This window comes from Phacochoerus africanus, chromosome 15, assembly GCF_016906955.1.
Source record: "Phacochoerus africanus isolate WHEZ1 chromosome 15, ROS_Pafr_v1, whole genome shotgun sequence".
NCBI lineage: Eukaryota > Metazoa > Chordata > Mammalia > Artiodactyla > Suidae > Phacochoerus > Phacochoerus africanus.
This window is the reverse complement of record NC_062558.1, coordinates 87924091-87941901: the sequence shown is the minus strand read 5'-3', so window position 1 is coordinate 87941901 and position 17811 is coordinate 87924091. Positions and strand designations below refer to the sequence as shown.

General features: G+C 49.9%; 1 protein-coding gene across 2 annotated transcripts in view; it reads left to right on the top strand.

Annotated features, from left to right (window-relative positions):
* The window catches only part of GRID1 (glutamate ionotropic receptor delta type subunit 1), a 686225-nt gene that overhangs the window by 124702 nt on the left and 543712 nt on the right, over positions 1-17811 (top strand). For both annotated transcript variants that reach the window (XM_047761781.1, XM_047761782.1), the window contains exon 3: positions 11356-11640. In XM_047761781.1, coding sequence (XP_047617737.1) covers positions 11356-11640 — 285 coding nt within the window. The remainder of the gene's footprint in view (positions 1-11355; positions 11641-17811) is intronic.

Below are 17811 nucleotides of genomic sequence, written 5' to 3'. Positions count from 1 at the left end.
CCACTCTGTTCAGTTCACCTGTGGGTTTGGACCCGTAAGTGTGGATGGCAGGCTGCTTGGACCTCTCCAAGCAAGGACCACGACAAGGATGTGAAGAACACGGCAGGACTAGGTGGTGTAACCAGCTCCTTCTGCCACCACCAGTCCCCGTGTTGCCCCAGCCTCCTGTCTCCTGCCCTCATCCTGGGTTCCAAGTGATGAGGGCTGTGAGGAAGCAGCACACAGAGGAGTGAGGGGGGTGGGAGGGGGCCATCCCTCACTGCTTACATCTTCTTGGGCTTGGCTGCAAAGCGTGGTGTCTGGTGACTGCTAAGTGGGGCTGGGCTGCTAGGCTAGACAGAATGAGGGAAGTGGCTGAGCAGCAGAGTGGGGGCCCCTGAAAAGGGCTCTGTAGCCCAAACCCCTTGTTTCAGGGACGTCTTGTAGTTGGTAGTGTTGAGCTCCAGGCTCACAGCTGGAGATTGGACGTGGATCTCCAGTCATGGAAGTAGGGCGAGCGGCAGGATGGAGCCTGGAATCTGGGAGTTCAGCAGTGGTATCCTCCCCTGCAGGGTGGGCTATCCTTGACCTTTGGGAGGGCTTCAGGCATGGTTCCAACCAAGTGACGAGCCAGGAGTGACACGGAGGGCTGGATCCACTCGTGCCTGACCTATACAGGCTGTTGGAGGGGGGCTGAAATGGGCATCTCTGTGGATACTCACCCTAAAGACAGCCCCACAGTGTGGTAACCACCTATTGCCTTAGGGTTTGCCTGGCCAGAGCAGCCACCTGGGACTGCTCCAGTGATGGCAGGTGGACCAGGGCCAGCATTGTGTTCATCCATCATTGCTCTATTATTGCCTGCTTCTCTGAGACATCTGGGTGTCCTATCCCAGGCTCACTGCTAGGGACAGAAATCTTTAGGGGGCTTAGCCCAGGGTGTGACAGAAACCCACAAACAAATGATGACACTGTTTGAGCTGCAATTGTGTATATAGTAGGGAGACAGCAAGGCAAGGCCTGTGTTGTTTTGACTGTGTAGAGAAGGCCTCTAGAGAGGAAGAGGCTCTTGAACTGGGTCTAGAATCATGAGGAGGGGACAGCAATGTGAATTTCTGTCAGGGGAACACAGGGGCAGAGATTTGAGCCTGACATAGCCTGCCCTCAGGGAGCCTTGTTTTGTTCCTTGGAGTCAGGAGGCTGTCCTCTGGAAGCACATGGTCTCAGAGCTGGGGCTCAGTAGGATGAACACGTTTCCATTCCCTCCAGATTTTCCTGGAAGGGGGACTGGCCGAGAGGTGACCCTTGCTCCTGCTACGTTAATCCCCTAGGGTGGGAGGGACTGGAGAGCTGAAGGCCTCACAGGTGGACATCTGGGCAGCTTCTGAGCCTAGAATGGAGATTGGGAGCCAAGGCCTAGGCATAAGGCTTGTCCCTTTGTGGTGGTTAGTCCTGCAGGGAGAGAGGGCATAGGCTCATGGGAAAGAGGGTGAGATTCATACACACACACACATACACACATGCGTGCACACACACTCTTTCTCTCTCTCTGAGAGTGAGCTGAAACTTGGAATGTGGGGAAGTAACAACAGGGAGGATAAGAGAGAGAGAGAGAGAGAGAGCCAGAGCAAGCTAGACAAACCCCAGACATGGGTTGAGGTGGAAAGGGAGAACTGGAGGCCCCACCAAGCTTCACTTCACCATCTGAGAGGCCCAGTGGGCCGTGGGAGAAGCACTTGGACCTGGTGTCTGTATGACCTTGGCTTTCAGAAGACAAATGCAGGTAGATAAAGGGGATGGACAGGCACAGACAGCCTGGGGATGTGGGGAGGGCTGAAGTCGGGCTCCGTGATCTGGCCCTTGCATGTACATTCAAGTGTGACCTCTGGTTCACTGAGCTCATTTAATCCCCATGAGAGACCTAGAGGTGGGGACTGTTCTTAGCTTATTTACAAGTTGAAGGATTGAGGCTCAGCAAGGTTAAGGCACTTGTCTGAGGGCTACACAGCTATAGCAGTGGGTCTGCCTGCATCCTGGACCCCTTGCTTAACTTTGAGATCAAGGGCAGCTCAGGGTTTCAACCCAGATTCCCGTGTGACTCCAGGCAACATCCTGACCTCAGGTCTCCACTCCTGTCTGGAACAGGGTATCAGGACCCACTTCCCTGGGAGGTCATGGGGTTCAGTGATTAGGTGGATGCTCCCTGCATGGTGCCTGGCTCCTGCTATGCCTTTCAAACTCCTACTCATCCCCCAAGACCCATCACGAATGCCTCTTTCTCTGTGGAACATTCCTTGACATCCCCTTGCTATACAAAGTTAATCATTCCTTTTCCCGTAGGTCCTAGCACACTTCTACTGAGTGTATTATTTGATTTCATGCTGAATTCCTCAGGTCCCAAGAAAAGGGACTGATCATGGCTTTCTGTGTTTCCAGGCACAGGACCTGATACAGTGCTAATCAAAGGATTTGGGGTGAAGGGATGAGTAAATGAAAGCACAGACCTTGGGTGAGGGGAGTTCAGGAAAAGGTGAATGGGCTTGGGGCAGACATACTGCAGAACGAATGCCTTGGGGGGCTCAGATGCCTTTGAGGTGCTCTGAGTATCTTGGGACTCATCATCGTCCTGATTTAACTTTCACAGCAGAGGCTTCCGGTGAATCCCGGCCTGGGAGCCTGGTGTTCCATTGGCGGAGCAGTGAAAGTCATTAATGAGGAGCCAGAGAGCTATAAATAAGCCAGCACTATCCCACCCAGTGTTCCCTGTGTTTCTAACCTGCGGGAGCAGGGAATCAGCTTTGATTCATTAATTGGTATAAGGATGAGGCCCCAGAGATTGGCATGGCGCCGCCAGCCCTTCCCCGCCTTCCTGGTTGGCTCTGTGCCTCCTGCCTGCACCAGCTGCCCACCTGCCCTGGGCCACAGTCCAACATCCAGTGGGACCCTTGGGCCTTGCTCCTGTTCTCCTCCCTGTGCTGGGCTGACCGTGAGGCCAGAGGGGTATGGGAGCTCCCAGCCTGGAGGTGCTCCAGGAAAGGGCCCAGCCAGCATTCCTTCCCACTGTCCCCTTGGCACCCTCTAAGTAGCTGGTGAAACCCACCTTAGAGTGAAGGGTTGGCTTTAAGAGACTCCTTTTCTCCGAAGTGTGGCATGTGGCTTCACCTTGGGAAGGACCTGAGCATCTGGGGACCTTGGCAAGTGTGAAAGCTCTGTCTCACCAATGAAACACGGACACTAATGGTGCTTGTCTTGCGGTGTTGTTAGAAATATTAAATAGTTTTTTGCTCTGCAGGCCATGCTGGGCGCTGGGCCAGAGGCTGGGAGGGGAAGCGGTACACAGGTGCTTCTGCTCATGGGCTCATGGTTCAGAGGATGGGTTGACTGGCAGAGGCCGCACAAAGTAGTCCACGACTGCACATGTCAGTGGGTTGTCTGCAGACCAAGTACCGTGTGGGAGGACTGGGGTCATGGAAAGTTCTCATGATGGAATCACAGTAACCAATAAAAATACAGAATGAGGGGAGCTGGCTGGAGAGAAGTGGGATGAGCATTGCAGGCAGAGGAGGAGTATATGAGGAGACCACAAGGAACAAGAGCTTGGGCAGCTGAGTTACTGAACAAGGGCCGGCTACCTGGACCACAGGGTGTGGGGAGCGGGTGAGAACTTTATTTGAAGGACAATGGGCAGCTCATGCAGATTTTAAGCAGGGACAGGACAGCTTCATGAAGGCCACTCCACTGCGGTGTGCAGAATGGGTGGCATGTGGATCTGGGGAAGGTTGGGTATGTGGGGGTCCAGTGGGGAGGTGAGAGTCGTTTAGACCAAGGCAGTGACAGGGGAGATGGGGGAAGATTGACAGATTCAAGATATATTTTGGAGATAAAACAATCAGGACTAGGTGATGGCTTGAGTGCAGAGGGTCAGGGGAAGGGAGAGGTCAAGAATAAGTGAGTGTGGGGGGGGGGGTGTTTCGTCATGGCTCAGCAGAAACTAATCTGACTAGCATCCATGAGGATGTGGGTTTGATCTCTGGCCCCGCTCGGTGTGTTGCTGTGAGTTGTGGTGTAGGTTGCAGATGTGGCTCGGATCCCGCATTGTTGTGGCTGTGGTGCAGGCCAACAGCTGCAGTCTAATTCAACCCCTAGCCTGGGAACCTCTACATGCTGTGGGTGCAGCCCTAAAAAGCGAAAAAAAAAAATGTGTGGGTAGGGGTTCCTCTTAACTGAGATTGGCAGACCAGGGGGCTCAGGAGCACACCGCAGGGAGCTCGGTGTTGACATGCCAAGTTTGAGTTGCCAGTGGACTCACCATGGGAGATCCCCTGGCTGGAAGTCAGGAGCCCAGGGAGGACTGTGGGCCAGAGCAATAATGGGCACCTTTGTCAGGGCTGGGGTGTAACTTTTAAAGGGATGGATTAAATATACAAGGAAGGTTGATGATTCCATAGAAAGAGAAGATACAGTGATGGATCTGGGTCCAGGTCTGTGTCTGGGAGAAGACTAGTGGTGGGAGCAGCCTGAACTCATAAGCAGGGCCCAGCCTAAGATGGAAGAAGAAGCTCGCTTCCTCAGCTATCAGCACAAAGGCAGATAGGTGTATAGATCTGGGGATAAGAAGTGGAGTGAATTTCTTATGATAAATGGCTTCTATTTTTATCTATGAAGAAGAAAGCACTTTAATAAAAAAATTTTTAAAGAGTATTACATAAAATGAAGGAAAAAAAAAAAAAAGAACGAAGCCAGGTCATTAGTTGAACTTAGGGAAGAAGCGCGGAAGGTTTGAGGAGAAGGGACGTGGTGGAGAGGGTGTAAGTGAATATGGTGGCGGAGGGAGCACTGTCGAGGTTGGTGACACAGCTTTCCTGCCTTGGGTCCCCACACTGCTGGGTGCGTGGTTCTCTCTGACACTCTGCTGTTTGCTCACAGACATGGAGAAGTGGGTGGGCAGGCGGACCCATCAGACTTGCCCTTGGGCTGGGATTTCACCAGCCATCCTACATAAGGAGAGAGAAGGGAGTGAGGGAATTCGCAGCAGACTGACTGTAATGATAGATGGACAGAAAGCAGACTGAACAAGGGGTCAAGAGTGAAAGTGGGAGGATGCTGGTGGCAGTTAGTTACTTAAGAAAAGGTCCGCAGGACAGGACGCTTGTCAAGTCTGTCTGGTGCACAGGAGGGAGGAGAGACCCTGGTGGCCCTCGCCTTTGGGGGCCTTTCTGTGGTGAGAGGTGAGAGGGGGTCAAGGTCCTGCAGGGCCTGAGCTCTAGCGCTTGCCTTTATGACACTGCCATATATAGCTGCCCATTTCATGGCTTTGTTTACCTTTTAAATGTCTTAATAAAACATGAAAAATATTTAGTCTCCACTGATCAATAATTTACTGTGAGTTATCACACTACTAAATTTGGTCAATTATTCATTGACTCTAAAGTATTTATAAATGCTACCTTAATTTAAAGCATTAGCCATTAGAATTCAAATATTAATAAAGTTGGTGCCAGTGTAAAGGAGGAAAGGAAGGGCACACATAATGAGGGTGGCTCAAGGGAGGATGAGTGCTCCTGGCTGTTAAGATTATTAGAGTCGTGAGGTGGTCCCTGGAGCCCAGATTGTGGAGCAGGCAGTGTCTGGGGCTGGCCTGCTGGACTCCTTCGGAGAGAGATCATTCCTTCTGGAGGGCAGAGCTGAGCCCAAGGCTGCTCAGAGCCTGGCTCTCTCTTCTGCTGCCTGCTGAAACCAGCAGAACCCTGCCAGGCTTCTCTGTCATTAGGGCACTTCTACCAGGCTACAGCTACCTAGGTGAAGTGGCCTCTCTTGCCTTGTCCATCTGGAAAAGTCATGTCATTCTTGAAGGGACTTCCCCGAGGCCAGTTAGCACTGACATTGAGAGGTTTATGGCCCTAGAGTAGCAGGGGCTGCTTGGCTGCATCTCACCTATTCGGGGACTTTGTCACCTCTTCCAGGAGGAGCAGGTGTGGATGTGCCTGGGGCACGATGCATTCGGGACACATGTTGGAGGGAAGGGCTGGCATGGCCGTGGCCAGCATCATTACCAGGTGGCAGACTAGGAATTGTGTGTCTCTTCCAGCACCAGCCTTCTGGGGTATTGTTTCCTGAGTCTTGGCCTGAGAATTTTCCAGGAATGCCCATGAGGTTGGAGAAGACTGGGCAGGGATCAGTAGTGGTTCCCAGAGTGACCTCAATGTCTGGGGGCACCTCTCTTCTCTCTAGCACCCACCTGCAGGCACTGAATGACTTGATGAGCCAGGGATTTGCCTTTAGCAGAGGAGGCCTGGTTCCTGCCCGCTGCCTCCTTCTCTGGGGTCTGTGCTAGGTGTGGAGCTGCCCCAGGAGTTTCCATCCAGGGAAGGCCTGGAGAGACTCAGCCATGGCATCTGGGCTCTGTCCTCTGCTGGGTACCCTCTCTTCCTGAGACTGGCTGAAGAGTTGCCTGGTGGTCTGCTGCTAATGCACTCATTGCCATTCACTCTCTGGCTGTGTGGGCCTAGCCAAGTGGCCAGCCCTCTCTGTGCTTCAGTTTTCTCACCAGGGAATCAGAACGCTCACCTAGGTGAGAATAAGGGAGATGCCCATTTGTCCTGTGATGGACCAGTGTGACTCCTGGCATGCCCAACCCTGAGAGTCCTGTGTTTAGAGAATCCTGGATCAGCTGGAAACCTGACATCTCAGGGGAAGCTGGCAGGGATGGGCTGTTTGGGAAGGCTGGCTGGGCCCCATGGATCCTCTCAACTGGATTCAACCCCCAGTCGTGTGGCCCAGAGCCCTCTGTTCTCCTAGGTCACCAAGCTCTGGTAAAGGGGCTCGAAGATGCTCATTACATTCATCTTTCCTGGCTGATGAGCCATTCTTGGAAAGGTTTTATCAATCCATCAAGCTTGCATTGTTATCAAGAGAGAGGTCGGCTTTATGACCTTTTGATATTGGAGGCAAAGCATCTTAACAAGGGCTATTATCTTCTGGTGAGTTGCAGAAACACCCCTGAGCTGGCAGCGGTGACTTCTACTATGCGTCAGGAAGTGCCAAATGGTTCTTCACAAAGACCTTTCAGAGAATGTGCACAACAGCTCTGTGAAGAGGATGCCATCATCTTTATCTGACAGAAAAAGCACAGAGGACCAGAGAGGGTCAGTCCCTCACCCAAGGTCCCACAGCATGTACCTGTGTCCTGGGTTCAGCCACAGGACACTGGCACGTGGATTGGACCTGTCTCTCCACAACTAGGGTGTGAGTTATATGATGTCCTGTCCTGGGAGTGAGCACACAACCTTGTCTAAGCAAATAGCTGGTGTGGCTTTAATCTGCTGTATTTTGATCTTATTATTTTTATGTTTGGAGCCTCTAAAATAACCATCATTTCAACCGTGCCCCAATTAGCAGTCCATTCATAGTGGATTAGAAATTGACTAGCATCAGGCCTCTCCATTAGCGCCTGGAAGAGGCTTCCAGCCTTAATTACCCCCCTGTTCACCGAGGAGGTCGGGGAGCTTCTGTGCTGCTGCAGGTGGCCGTGTAAGAGACGGGTGAGGGTGCCCACCTCCCCGGGGAGGGTGGCCAGAAGCAGGAGTGGGGTGCTCTCTGTTGTAATTCCTATTTCTTTGGATCCTGGGTAGGATTTGAGTGGGACCATTGATGGGGAGCCAGGGATGCCCAAGGAGAGGGGCAGGAAATGGACATGTACTCAGCATCTTCCTTGCACAAGCACAGGGTTGGCACCTGTGGTCCACGTTCTAAGTCAGTGCTCCCATAGCTCTGCTCAGAGATTCGTATCCTCAGTTAACAGAAAACGGGGGTTCAGGAAGGAGACATGCCCACAGCTCCATGGCTGCCGACCGGAGGAGCCCAAATCAGAACTTTGGTCTATGAGATTCTGTTGCTCCTTCCACTGCTCTTGGGGAGCCCAGGCTCAGCCAACAAACTGCTGTCTTTGGCTGCTACTGAGGTTGGGCCAGGGGACCTGTTCCCCAAGCACATTCCTGCTGCCCGGCCCTTGTGTCTTTATGATGCTGCACCCCTCACTCACTCTGCAACCCCCCATCTCTTCTGGTCTAAATCCTTTTCTTCCTTCGAGGCCCTCATGCTGAGCCCGCGTGAGTTCACCCTCCTCTGGGTCCCAGGGTCCTTCCACAAGCCACATGGTGGGCTCTGGCTCTTTGGTAGATCTTGAGCTCTTCAGATGGGGCCTGTGTTCATCCTGATCTTTGCCTCTGTGCCATGCTCATTGCAGGGCTCTGTGCTTAGGGAACATGCTGAGCATGTGCATGAAACACAAAAGAGGGAAGAAACCAGTCTGTCCACTATGAGCAGTGGGATGTGTGCCCAGCTGGGCAAACCGAGGCTCAGAGAGGTTCAGCGACTTTCCTAACCCAACATATATGGAGTGGGGATGGGACTTGTCATTAGAAGTCAGGTGATGATCTGGGAGGGAGCCAGGTGGGGTGGCTGACAGAGAGCTGGGATCCAGTGATGGCGCAGTGAGTGCTCTCCTGGGTGTCCTGGGCTGGGACTCAGGGGTGGAGTTCTAGGGCGATTTCATAGTGTATTTTGTATAGTGTATTTTGTGAGATTACCTTTTAAAAGTATAAATTCAGTGTGTTGGCATTAAAGAGAATATGTACAAGAGAAGAAAGAAAAATCCATTCATCATCCCAGGCCTTGGCTTTTAGTATTTTCCCTTGTCTTCTTCATAAGCCTGCTTCCTACCTAGTTGTAATCCTGGCGAGTGTAAGATGTCATGCCCTGGTTTTGTCACTTAGTCACCTCTCAGAAGCATTTTTAGACTAGGAGGTGTCTTAGTTCAGCCCTTATCGGTTGTGCTACCTCACATCTTGTTATCTGGGAAATAGACACAGTGATGCCTGCTGTACAGGGATGTCATGAGAATAATGCAAACTCATACATAAGAAGTACTTGACAGGATATTTGGAACAGAGAAAACTCTCACAAAACAGTCCCTCCTCCTGCATGATTCCATACCTATTCATTATTGGAGGATTATTTTCCTTGTGTAAAGGAATTATCTGTTCACAATGTGAAATTTTGGCAAAAATATGGAAAAGAAGGAAAACCACATCAAGGCCTCTTCTAAAATGCAGCCACTTTTAACATTTTGCAATATTTCCTTCTGGTCTTTCATGTGTGTTAAGTTTTATTTAATTGATATCATAAAATACATACAATTTTGTATTACTTTCATATAACTTTTTATGACATGTTCTTTCCCATGTTACTGTAGTATCTTCATAAATAGGTTTAAAGGCTGCTTGTCTTTCAACAAATAGAAGACTTTTATGTCACTCGCCTCTTTGCATCTTTTAGGTCGCTAGCAATATATCAAGAGCCTGGATAAATATCCTCTGAATGTTTTTGGATTGAAAGCCATTTTTATGATGTGGATAGATGCCCCAAGTGGAATTATTGACCAGAGGGCATGAAATGTCAAGGCTTATGGTATACTTGTCCTTGTCTTTACTGACTGCTGTGTACCAGGCACATTGTGTGTGTGGGAAAGGTTGGCGAGCAGAATGGGCATCGCCCTTGTCCCACTGGAGCTTGAGGGCAAGGAGGAGAGAGAAACAGTTACATAAGCAATGCACAGTGTTGTGATGGGGAAGGGCGAGATGCAGATGAAGCATGTGAGAGAGAGTCCTTAGCCAGTCTGGGGTTGTAGAGTCTGAGTCTTGAAGCAAGAGTGGTGTGAAGGTTCAGAAAGCAACAGGACATGTGATGAGCTCAAGTGGTGTCAGGGTGGGCAGCTGGCTGGAATGCAGTGGGCAGGGGTGTGTGAGGAGCCCAAGGTTGCAGGCATCTAGGAGCCTGCAAGACTCCGAAGGAGTTTGACTCCGAAGGAGTTTGACTCTATCCCCAAGGCTCCAGGGAGCCACCAAAGGGCTTTAAACAGGAGCATTACACTATTGGATTTCAGTTCCAGAGTGAACTTGGCCCCGGAGCCTGAATGGGAGGAGCCAGAGCATTTGGGTGGCTGCGTGATTTTCAGGAGAGACTTCAGAGGATCTCTTGTTTGACTGCCCTCTCCCTCTGCCTTGTGTTTGGAGGCCGAGGGTTTAGCAGGGAGAATTGTGGGCGTTTAAATTATCCTCCTGCCAAAGCTTAGGAATGTGCAAGGCGAGCGTCGCGTCCCTACGTGGGAGTGGCTGGCCTTTGGTGTTTGAATTCTTGGTGGTGTCTTCCTCTTCCCAGGCCTCCCCAGCCTCCTTGGGCTTCCTCCGCCTTGTCTCCGTCTCCATCTCAGGCGTTACATAAACCCAAGTGTTCTCAACCGAAAGAACTGCATTGTCAAAGTTGTTCAAAAGTCTGCCGTCGGCAGCAGATGGCCTGCTGACATTCACAGGCTGTGTTTTGAAACTGCATCTGCTTTCCCACATTCCTGCCGTCACATAAAGCATTATTAATAAATGTTTGCTTCAAAACTGGGGTGGTGGGTTGCAGTGTTGGGAGGTGCATCTTTCTATTAATTGGTCTGATGTTCCAAAAAGGCATGTGTGGCTAAGAGGGGTTACTGGAACACATGCTTGCTGCATGACTTCAAAAGGTGATCCCTGAGTGCAGCCACCTTAGAAATGGCGGTTGACGCCTCGTCCTGTTCTTCCTCCCCACCCATGGTCACCGCCCCAGCTGCGGGAACATCCTCCTTTGTTACTGTCAAGTGGCTTTTGAATAATCCTGGACTTCAGAACTGAACGCTTCCTCTGGGGCGTGACCTAGTATTTTTATGATATGAATCAAGTGGGCTTGGCCAGAAGACCCAGGGTTTCTGGGATTTAGTGCCTACAGGCTGGGTCCTCGGGGTGAGGGCGGGGGGGGGGGTAAGTGTCTCCCTGGCTTCCCAATGAAATTCATCCCCTTCAGCTGCCAATCAGTTTTGTCCAGTGATCAATGGTAGAGCACACAGTGTAGGCGTGGCCTGTGGCTTGGCCTTGGGGATACATAGATCAACAAATGAGTTTGCAGCTCTTAAGGGGCTCACAGCCCAGGGGGGAAACAGGATGGATACTTTAGGAGCACTGGTGGATGTCTCAAGCAGATGTGGGTCAGATCCCTGTTCTAGGCTCATGCTCGAGTAGCTTGGGACAACTGATTTTGCCTCTCCTGCCCTCTGTTTTCTCTCGGTTGAATGGGCATAAGAACATCCAGCTGACAGGCTCACTGGGGCATCAGTGAGGCTGTGCCTGTGAGCCCAGCCTCTGGCCTGGCCCAGCATGGGTCCTTGGTCCCTGGAGGGAGGCAGTGTTTCTTGGAACCCCAGGCATGGGCTGCCTGGCCTGAGCTGCACAGTTTGAAGCCAGGGCAGCATTGCCCCCATGCTGACCCATCCCTCTCTCTCTCCTCTCTTTCCAGCCTGTGACCTCATGACCCAGGGGATTTTGGCCTTGGTCACATCCACGGGTTGCGCATCTGCCAACGCCCTGCAGTCTCTCACAGACGCAATGCACATCCCACACCTCTTTGTCCAGCGAAACCCAGGGGGCTCTCCACGCACCGCCTGCCACCTGAACCCCAGTCCTGACGGAGAGGCCTACACGCTGGCCTCCAGACCACCTGTGCGCCTCAATGACGTCATGCTCAGGCTGGTGACAGAGCTGCGCTGGCAGAAGTTCGTCATGTTCTATGACAGCGAGTATGGTGAGTTGGGGGCAGGAGCTGCTCTGGGGCTCCTGTGGGGGCATGGCTGGGCACTGGGAGACCTGCAAGCCTGACCATCCCCTGTGGTGTCCAAGGGTCTTGGGGCGGGCTGGTGTGAACAGGGGTTGGTGTTCTGAGCCCAGCGAGTCTCTGGATGGTAGGGCCCCACCTTGAGCTTCATGAATGGGGGAAAAGCTCTGAAAACAGATCTGTAGACAGGCACCAAAGTTGCCTAGCAACAACACCTTATCATGACAGCTGAAGTTTGAGTCATCTTAGAGTTTTCAATAAAATAATAAATTGTTGGCAGGGATCCAAAGGGCCGCACACAGGCAATGGTGGAGGCCTGCCAGCCTGGGTCCTCCCGGAAGCCTCTGCTGCAAAATGTTCTCTCACTGGACATTCTCCCAGCCTCTCCAGCTCCTTGCCTCCCTCTGCCCTGATCTGCCCTCAATTTCAGGGTTTCAAGTGGGGATAAAAGTCAAGGGGGAGACACCCTAAGTGTCAGCGAGCCAGGATGGGGTCATGTGGGTATGGGGACACTGGGCACGGCTGGACCTGGTCTTCTTTGAATACTTCCTATATAAAAACAAAACAAAACATAATTTACTTGTTAGGAAAGCAGAAAAATGGTCTTTGAAGAAATAGCTTCAGGTTTTTTTAAGGCTTCTTTGAAAAAACAGACTGGTTCTGATCCCAAGATAAAACAGTTTCTGTGTTATGGTTTTTTTTTTAAACTTTATTTTGAGATAATTGAGATTCACATGCAATTGTGAGAAATAATACAGAAATCTCGTGTGCCCCTATGTCTTGCCTAACTGTCATACCATATCAGAAGCAGGATTTGACCTTGACACGGTCCATATGCCTTGCACATATTCACCAGTTTACACACCCTTCGGTGTGTGCATTCACTTCTGTGCAGTTTTAACACATATGGATTCACGCGACCACCGCAATGCAATGAAGAGCACTTACCTCGCAAGGATCCTGGTACAACCCTTTTATACCCACAGTCACTTACATCATGTGTCTTTAAAGGGTGGGGGGGGTGGTTAGTGAGGATCAGCAGCTGCATAGCTGGGCCAGGATAGAATGGGGTGGACCCTTTCCCTTGGTGAAATAATTCCTTTGCCAAGAATGTAACTAAGAAGAGAAACCAGCATATGTTTGCATTTGCCTAAATACTCTGCTTCTCTCAGATGGGAATGTTGTCCTCAGCTCTTTAGCAAATATGCTGTTTGGAGTCTTCCAGGAGGAATTGAAAGAGCAAACAGTCACTGTGCTGAAACAGAGATGAGGTGTTGAGGGGGACAAGGGTGGCTAGAGGCTCTAGGCCCTTGAACTGGACTCTGTCCAGGACCTGGCTTCCCCCTCCCACACTCACTCAATCCCTGACCCTGGGAAGGAGTTGGGGACCATGTCATAGCATCTCTCAGGGGCCCAGCCCTCCCTCTGAGAACCCTTTGTGTTATTGGTTCAACCCTGACGTGGAGTCTACTCTGAGGCTGGGTCCTCTAGGGAGGTGTGGACCCTGCCAAGGCTGAAGGATGCTGTGGTCCAGGATCTACAGGCTCTTCCTACTTCACTTCCCCTGGCTTCTTTGCTCCCCTTCTTCTCTGGCCTATAGAAACTCTTCACACCTTGGTTCTCCCTAAGGCCTTTGAGGTAGCTTTGGTGAGAACCTCAGCCATAGGAGGCACGTATCTGCTCTCCAGCCTGGCTACCCCCTCTGGGATCCTGTAATTCTTGTAGACTGAATGATACTTGATGGCACTTGCTCAAACTGTTTTCCTCTTATTACATCCCTTATCCCACTTGGCTCAAGGATCAAAGTCCTCAAGGAAAGGCACCTGATTTCCACCAGTTTGCAAACTCCTCCCTTTCCCAAAGAGCTGGTTCCTTGCTTACCTGCTCCCGGAAGCCTGGACACATGCCTCCTCCCCTCAGCCTCCTCTCAGCCTGTCTGGACACTTGAGGGCTAATGCTTGATGAACACTCGCTCCCACCCAGACTGTCAGCTCCAGGAGAACAGGCCCTGTGCCCTTCCCTGCTGAGTCTCTGCTGCTTAGCATGGTGGCTGGCCCAGAGTAGGGCCTAAGAAACTGACACCATATGAATGAATGTCCAACTTATTTATGAGGACATGGACATTTCAAACAACTTGCACGTAAGACAAAGGAGAAATGGGGAGAAGGACTAGGGCACTGCATAGTCTGACTGCTGAGGTAGGGGAGGTGAGCGAGGAGGCAGAGGTTTCATTCTGTAGACATTCTCCCCTGCCCCTCTTCTCTCCTCTCCCATCTTTTGGTTTGCAGACCCTCCAAGCAAACCGAAAGATGTGCCCCTCTTTTCTGACATGGAAACCTTTGTTACCTTTGGTAGGGTTGAAATTAGCTTTCAGCCAGATTGGCCCATAAAGACACAAAGTGACCAGTAGCTTTTCTCCAATGGACCACTGCAGGCAGTTGCTTGAGCCTTGAACGCTGTGTTGAGGAGGATTCTGAGGAGGCATGTGGGCTCAGCAATAGAAATAGAAATAGCAAATAGTGATTGCTCCATGAAGCATCATGCTGCAGAGGAGGGGCTGGCAACTACCTGCCCTGTTTGCTGATTCTGGTATGGAAGGTGGGGGCGAATCAAGCATCTCAGAGCTTCCTTATCCTTGCCTGTCACTGTCCAAGGTGCTAATGCATATGGCTTTTAGCCTGTCTGGAGGCCAGTGCTCTTCCATTGGGTTCTGTGCAGAACCTCCTGCTTTTGTATTGCTCCCTGACCTGACAGCCTTTGAGGCCAGGTTTCTACCCCAAAACATTCTCTATGAAATGTTAACCACCCCAATTCCTGCTACTTGTTTTGGTCATGCTCCTCTTGCACAGCCCAACTTTTGGCCTATTTTAGCATGTTAGGTGATCCGTGGTGGTGGAAGCCCACATGCTGTATGATGCTGCTCTAAGAATGTGGGGTGTGGGTGCTCCTTCCGCTTGGCTGGCATTGGCTTGTCCAAGGGCTTTGTGTGGATTTACATTGCTGATACGCCCAAGACAAATGCCTCCACAACTCCTCAGGGCCTTTCCTCACCCAACCACTGCAGCAGTAGCTGTGACAAGCCCAATTAAAAAGCAAATTGAGTGTAAAGACTGTTTCATTCCTTCCAAAGTCAAACAGAAGTGGTTTGGGGATATAGTGACTTTTTTTTTTTTTTTTGATGCTGATCTGTGTGTATCTTTACATATATTATTTTATTTAAGCCATTCAGTAACTCTCTGAGGTGGGATTTATTGCTGCATTTTATAGATGAAGAGCATGAGGCTCAGAGAGATTCTTTATGACTTTGATGCCCATGCACTTAGCCAGGGCACCATCCTATTTCTTTAATCTGGGGCTTGCTAAGCTCCAACTGTCTTATCCCATCCCCAGCCGGTCAGAGTTGATGCCAGGGAGGAGGGTGTGTGGACTGGACTTGGCATGTCCCAGATTTGTGTAGTCAGTCACATTGGTGAATATCATATGTAAGATCCCATCCTTGCTAGGTGAGCTCTGATCCTTCCTTATTTGTCCCTCAGCCTCTATTTAAACAAAGGACTGCCCTGCCTTGGGTGGAGCCTGAGGACTGGGCATTTGAGTCCAAAGTCAAGGGTCAGAGAGGCAAAAGCAAGTTCTAAGATAAAATTTGGCAAAATGTTGGGAGAGGAGTTTGTATATATAAGGTTTACAAAATGCAAGATGTGCCATTTGGTAAAATTCCATCGAAAATACTTGTATGCTTGTTGTGACAGCGAAAGGAAAAATAAAAGAGAAGCTGACATTTGGGAGAGAAAAATCTGTAACATTAAAATACCAAAAGTTTGGATTGAACAGAAGAGAGAACTTTCTGACTTGCCACTTCAAATTCTGGGATATTCATGTGTGTGTTGGGGAGGGTGTGCTAGAAGCTGCAGCCACAATTCCTCCCTAGTGAACACATTTGGATGAAGAGTGTATTTATGATGGGATCTTAGAAATCACTGACTCACTCATTCAACGCATATTCATGGAGTCCCTGCCATGCACAGCTATTTTGCTAGGTACTCATTTTAGATGAAGAGACAGATGGCTGGAGTATCTTGGCTAAAGTTATGCGGGATTGGGATGTGAGGTCAGGACCCCAGGGGTCTCTCCTCCATAGCAGCATTTCTGGGGCGTGGTGGTCCCTCTTGGCCTCTGGGCCAGCTTGCAGGTGTAGGATGCATTGAGATCTGGGATTCCACAAAAAACAACAGCTTGGGGCTCTAAATGTATGGCCATTTCCTATTTGAGCTTGTTTGTAAATTATATCAAAAAGTTAAGAGTTACACATGTTTCCATAGTATACATCAAATTAAAAGAATGATGATAAAGTGAACTCCCATGGTCAGTTTAAAAAAGGTATAGGAGCCCTTGAGTGTTCTATATCTATCATGTCCTCTCCTACCTAGAGGACATAACCACTATCTTAGTTGTATTCTAACTAGTTTCTTGCTTCTCTTTATAGTTTATCATGCAAGTCTGGATCTTAAAATAGGTATTGCTCAGTTTGGCCTATTCGTGCACCTTAAATACAGGCAATAACACTTCTGCACATTTTGCTGTTGCTTTTTTGATTCAATATTAGGTTTTGAGATCTGTTCATTTGATGCAGGTAGGTGTATTCAATCCGTTTTTACTGCTACAAAGTATCACTTGATTTATTACCCATTTTGTTACTCTGGGCACTTGAGTTGTTTCCAGGTATTTAGCTTTTACAAATAATACTGATTAGAAGATTTTTGTCTTTTGGTGTTCATGTGCAAGAATTTTTTTTTTTTGTGTGTGTGTCTTTTTGCTATTTCTTTGGGCCGCTCCCGTGGCATATGGAGGTTCCCAGGCTAGGGGTCGAATCGGAGCTGTAGCCCCCGGCCTACGCCAGAGCCACAGCAACGCGGGATCCGAGCCACGTCTGCAACCTACACCACAGCTCATGGCAACGCCGGATCGTCAACCCACTGAGCAAGGGCAGAGACCGAACCAGCAACCTCATGGTTCCTAGTCGGATTTGTTAACCACTGCGCCATGACGGGAACTCCATGTGCAAGAATTTTTTGAGGATCTATCTCAAGGAGCAGAATTGCTGGACTTGGGTCTATGTATTTTCACTTTATTAGGTGATTCCAAATTGTTTTCCAAAGCATTTGTCTCTATTTTCTGTGCTATCTGCAATGTATGAGAGTTCTTGAAGCCCCCCCTAACCTCATAGTATTGTGTTTCGTTTTAAAATTTTCTTGTGAAATGGTATCTTAACTATGATTTTAATTTACATTGCCATGAGATCAAGGCCCTTTCATATCTTTATGCACTATAATTTTGCTTTTCTATGAAACACCTTTTATAGTTTTTAATTTTTTGCCCATTTTTAAAATTGAGCCTTTTCTTTCATAAGTTAGAGATGTTAGTTGTCTTAATTCACATTCTATATTGTATTGTTGTCAAACATTCATCTTTTAGACAAGTAGCTCTATTTCCTGTCTCATTTAAGAGGCCCTTCCCTATCCAAATGGCATAAAGATATTCTCCTACTGGAACCTTACTCTCTGTACTGAGAGCAGGTGTCCTCCTGCCATGCGTCCACAGCTGGATCTGGGCGCCGGGTGTGCCTGGATCTCAATGCTAGACCAGCTGTCCACGCAGCTGGGGCCCAACATTCCTCCCTGATACGCTTCTGCTCTGCCATGAATTACAGGGCTGATCTTATTCTTGGTGGTGATTGCAGAGCCTGCGGCATGGTGGTTAGAGAGGGCTTCCTGGTGGTATGTAAGCAAGGGTCTAAAGGAGTAGTAGGATATAGACAAGCAAAGGGCACGGGGGCAGGGAGAAAGAGTATCTTAGGCAGAGGGAAAAGCAGGCTGGACACGAAAAGGTCATATGGCTGGATTGTGGGTAGTGGCCATGGGTGAGGCTAAAGCCCTGGGACAGACCTTATTGGCCTCACCGACGGGCTCAGAATCTCTCGAAATCCTCAGGAGCCACATCTTGCTACCTCAGGTGGTGCCTGTGAGTCCTGTCCTTCATGCTCAGTCCAGAGACCTGAGGACAGACATGGGCCCTTCATCTCCAGAGGCTCCTGTCCTTCTAGTGCCTATGTCCAGACTCATTTGCTGCCTAGGAAAGGGAAGA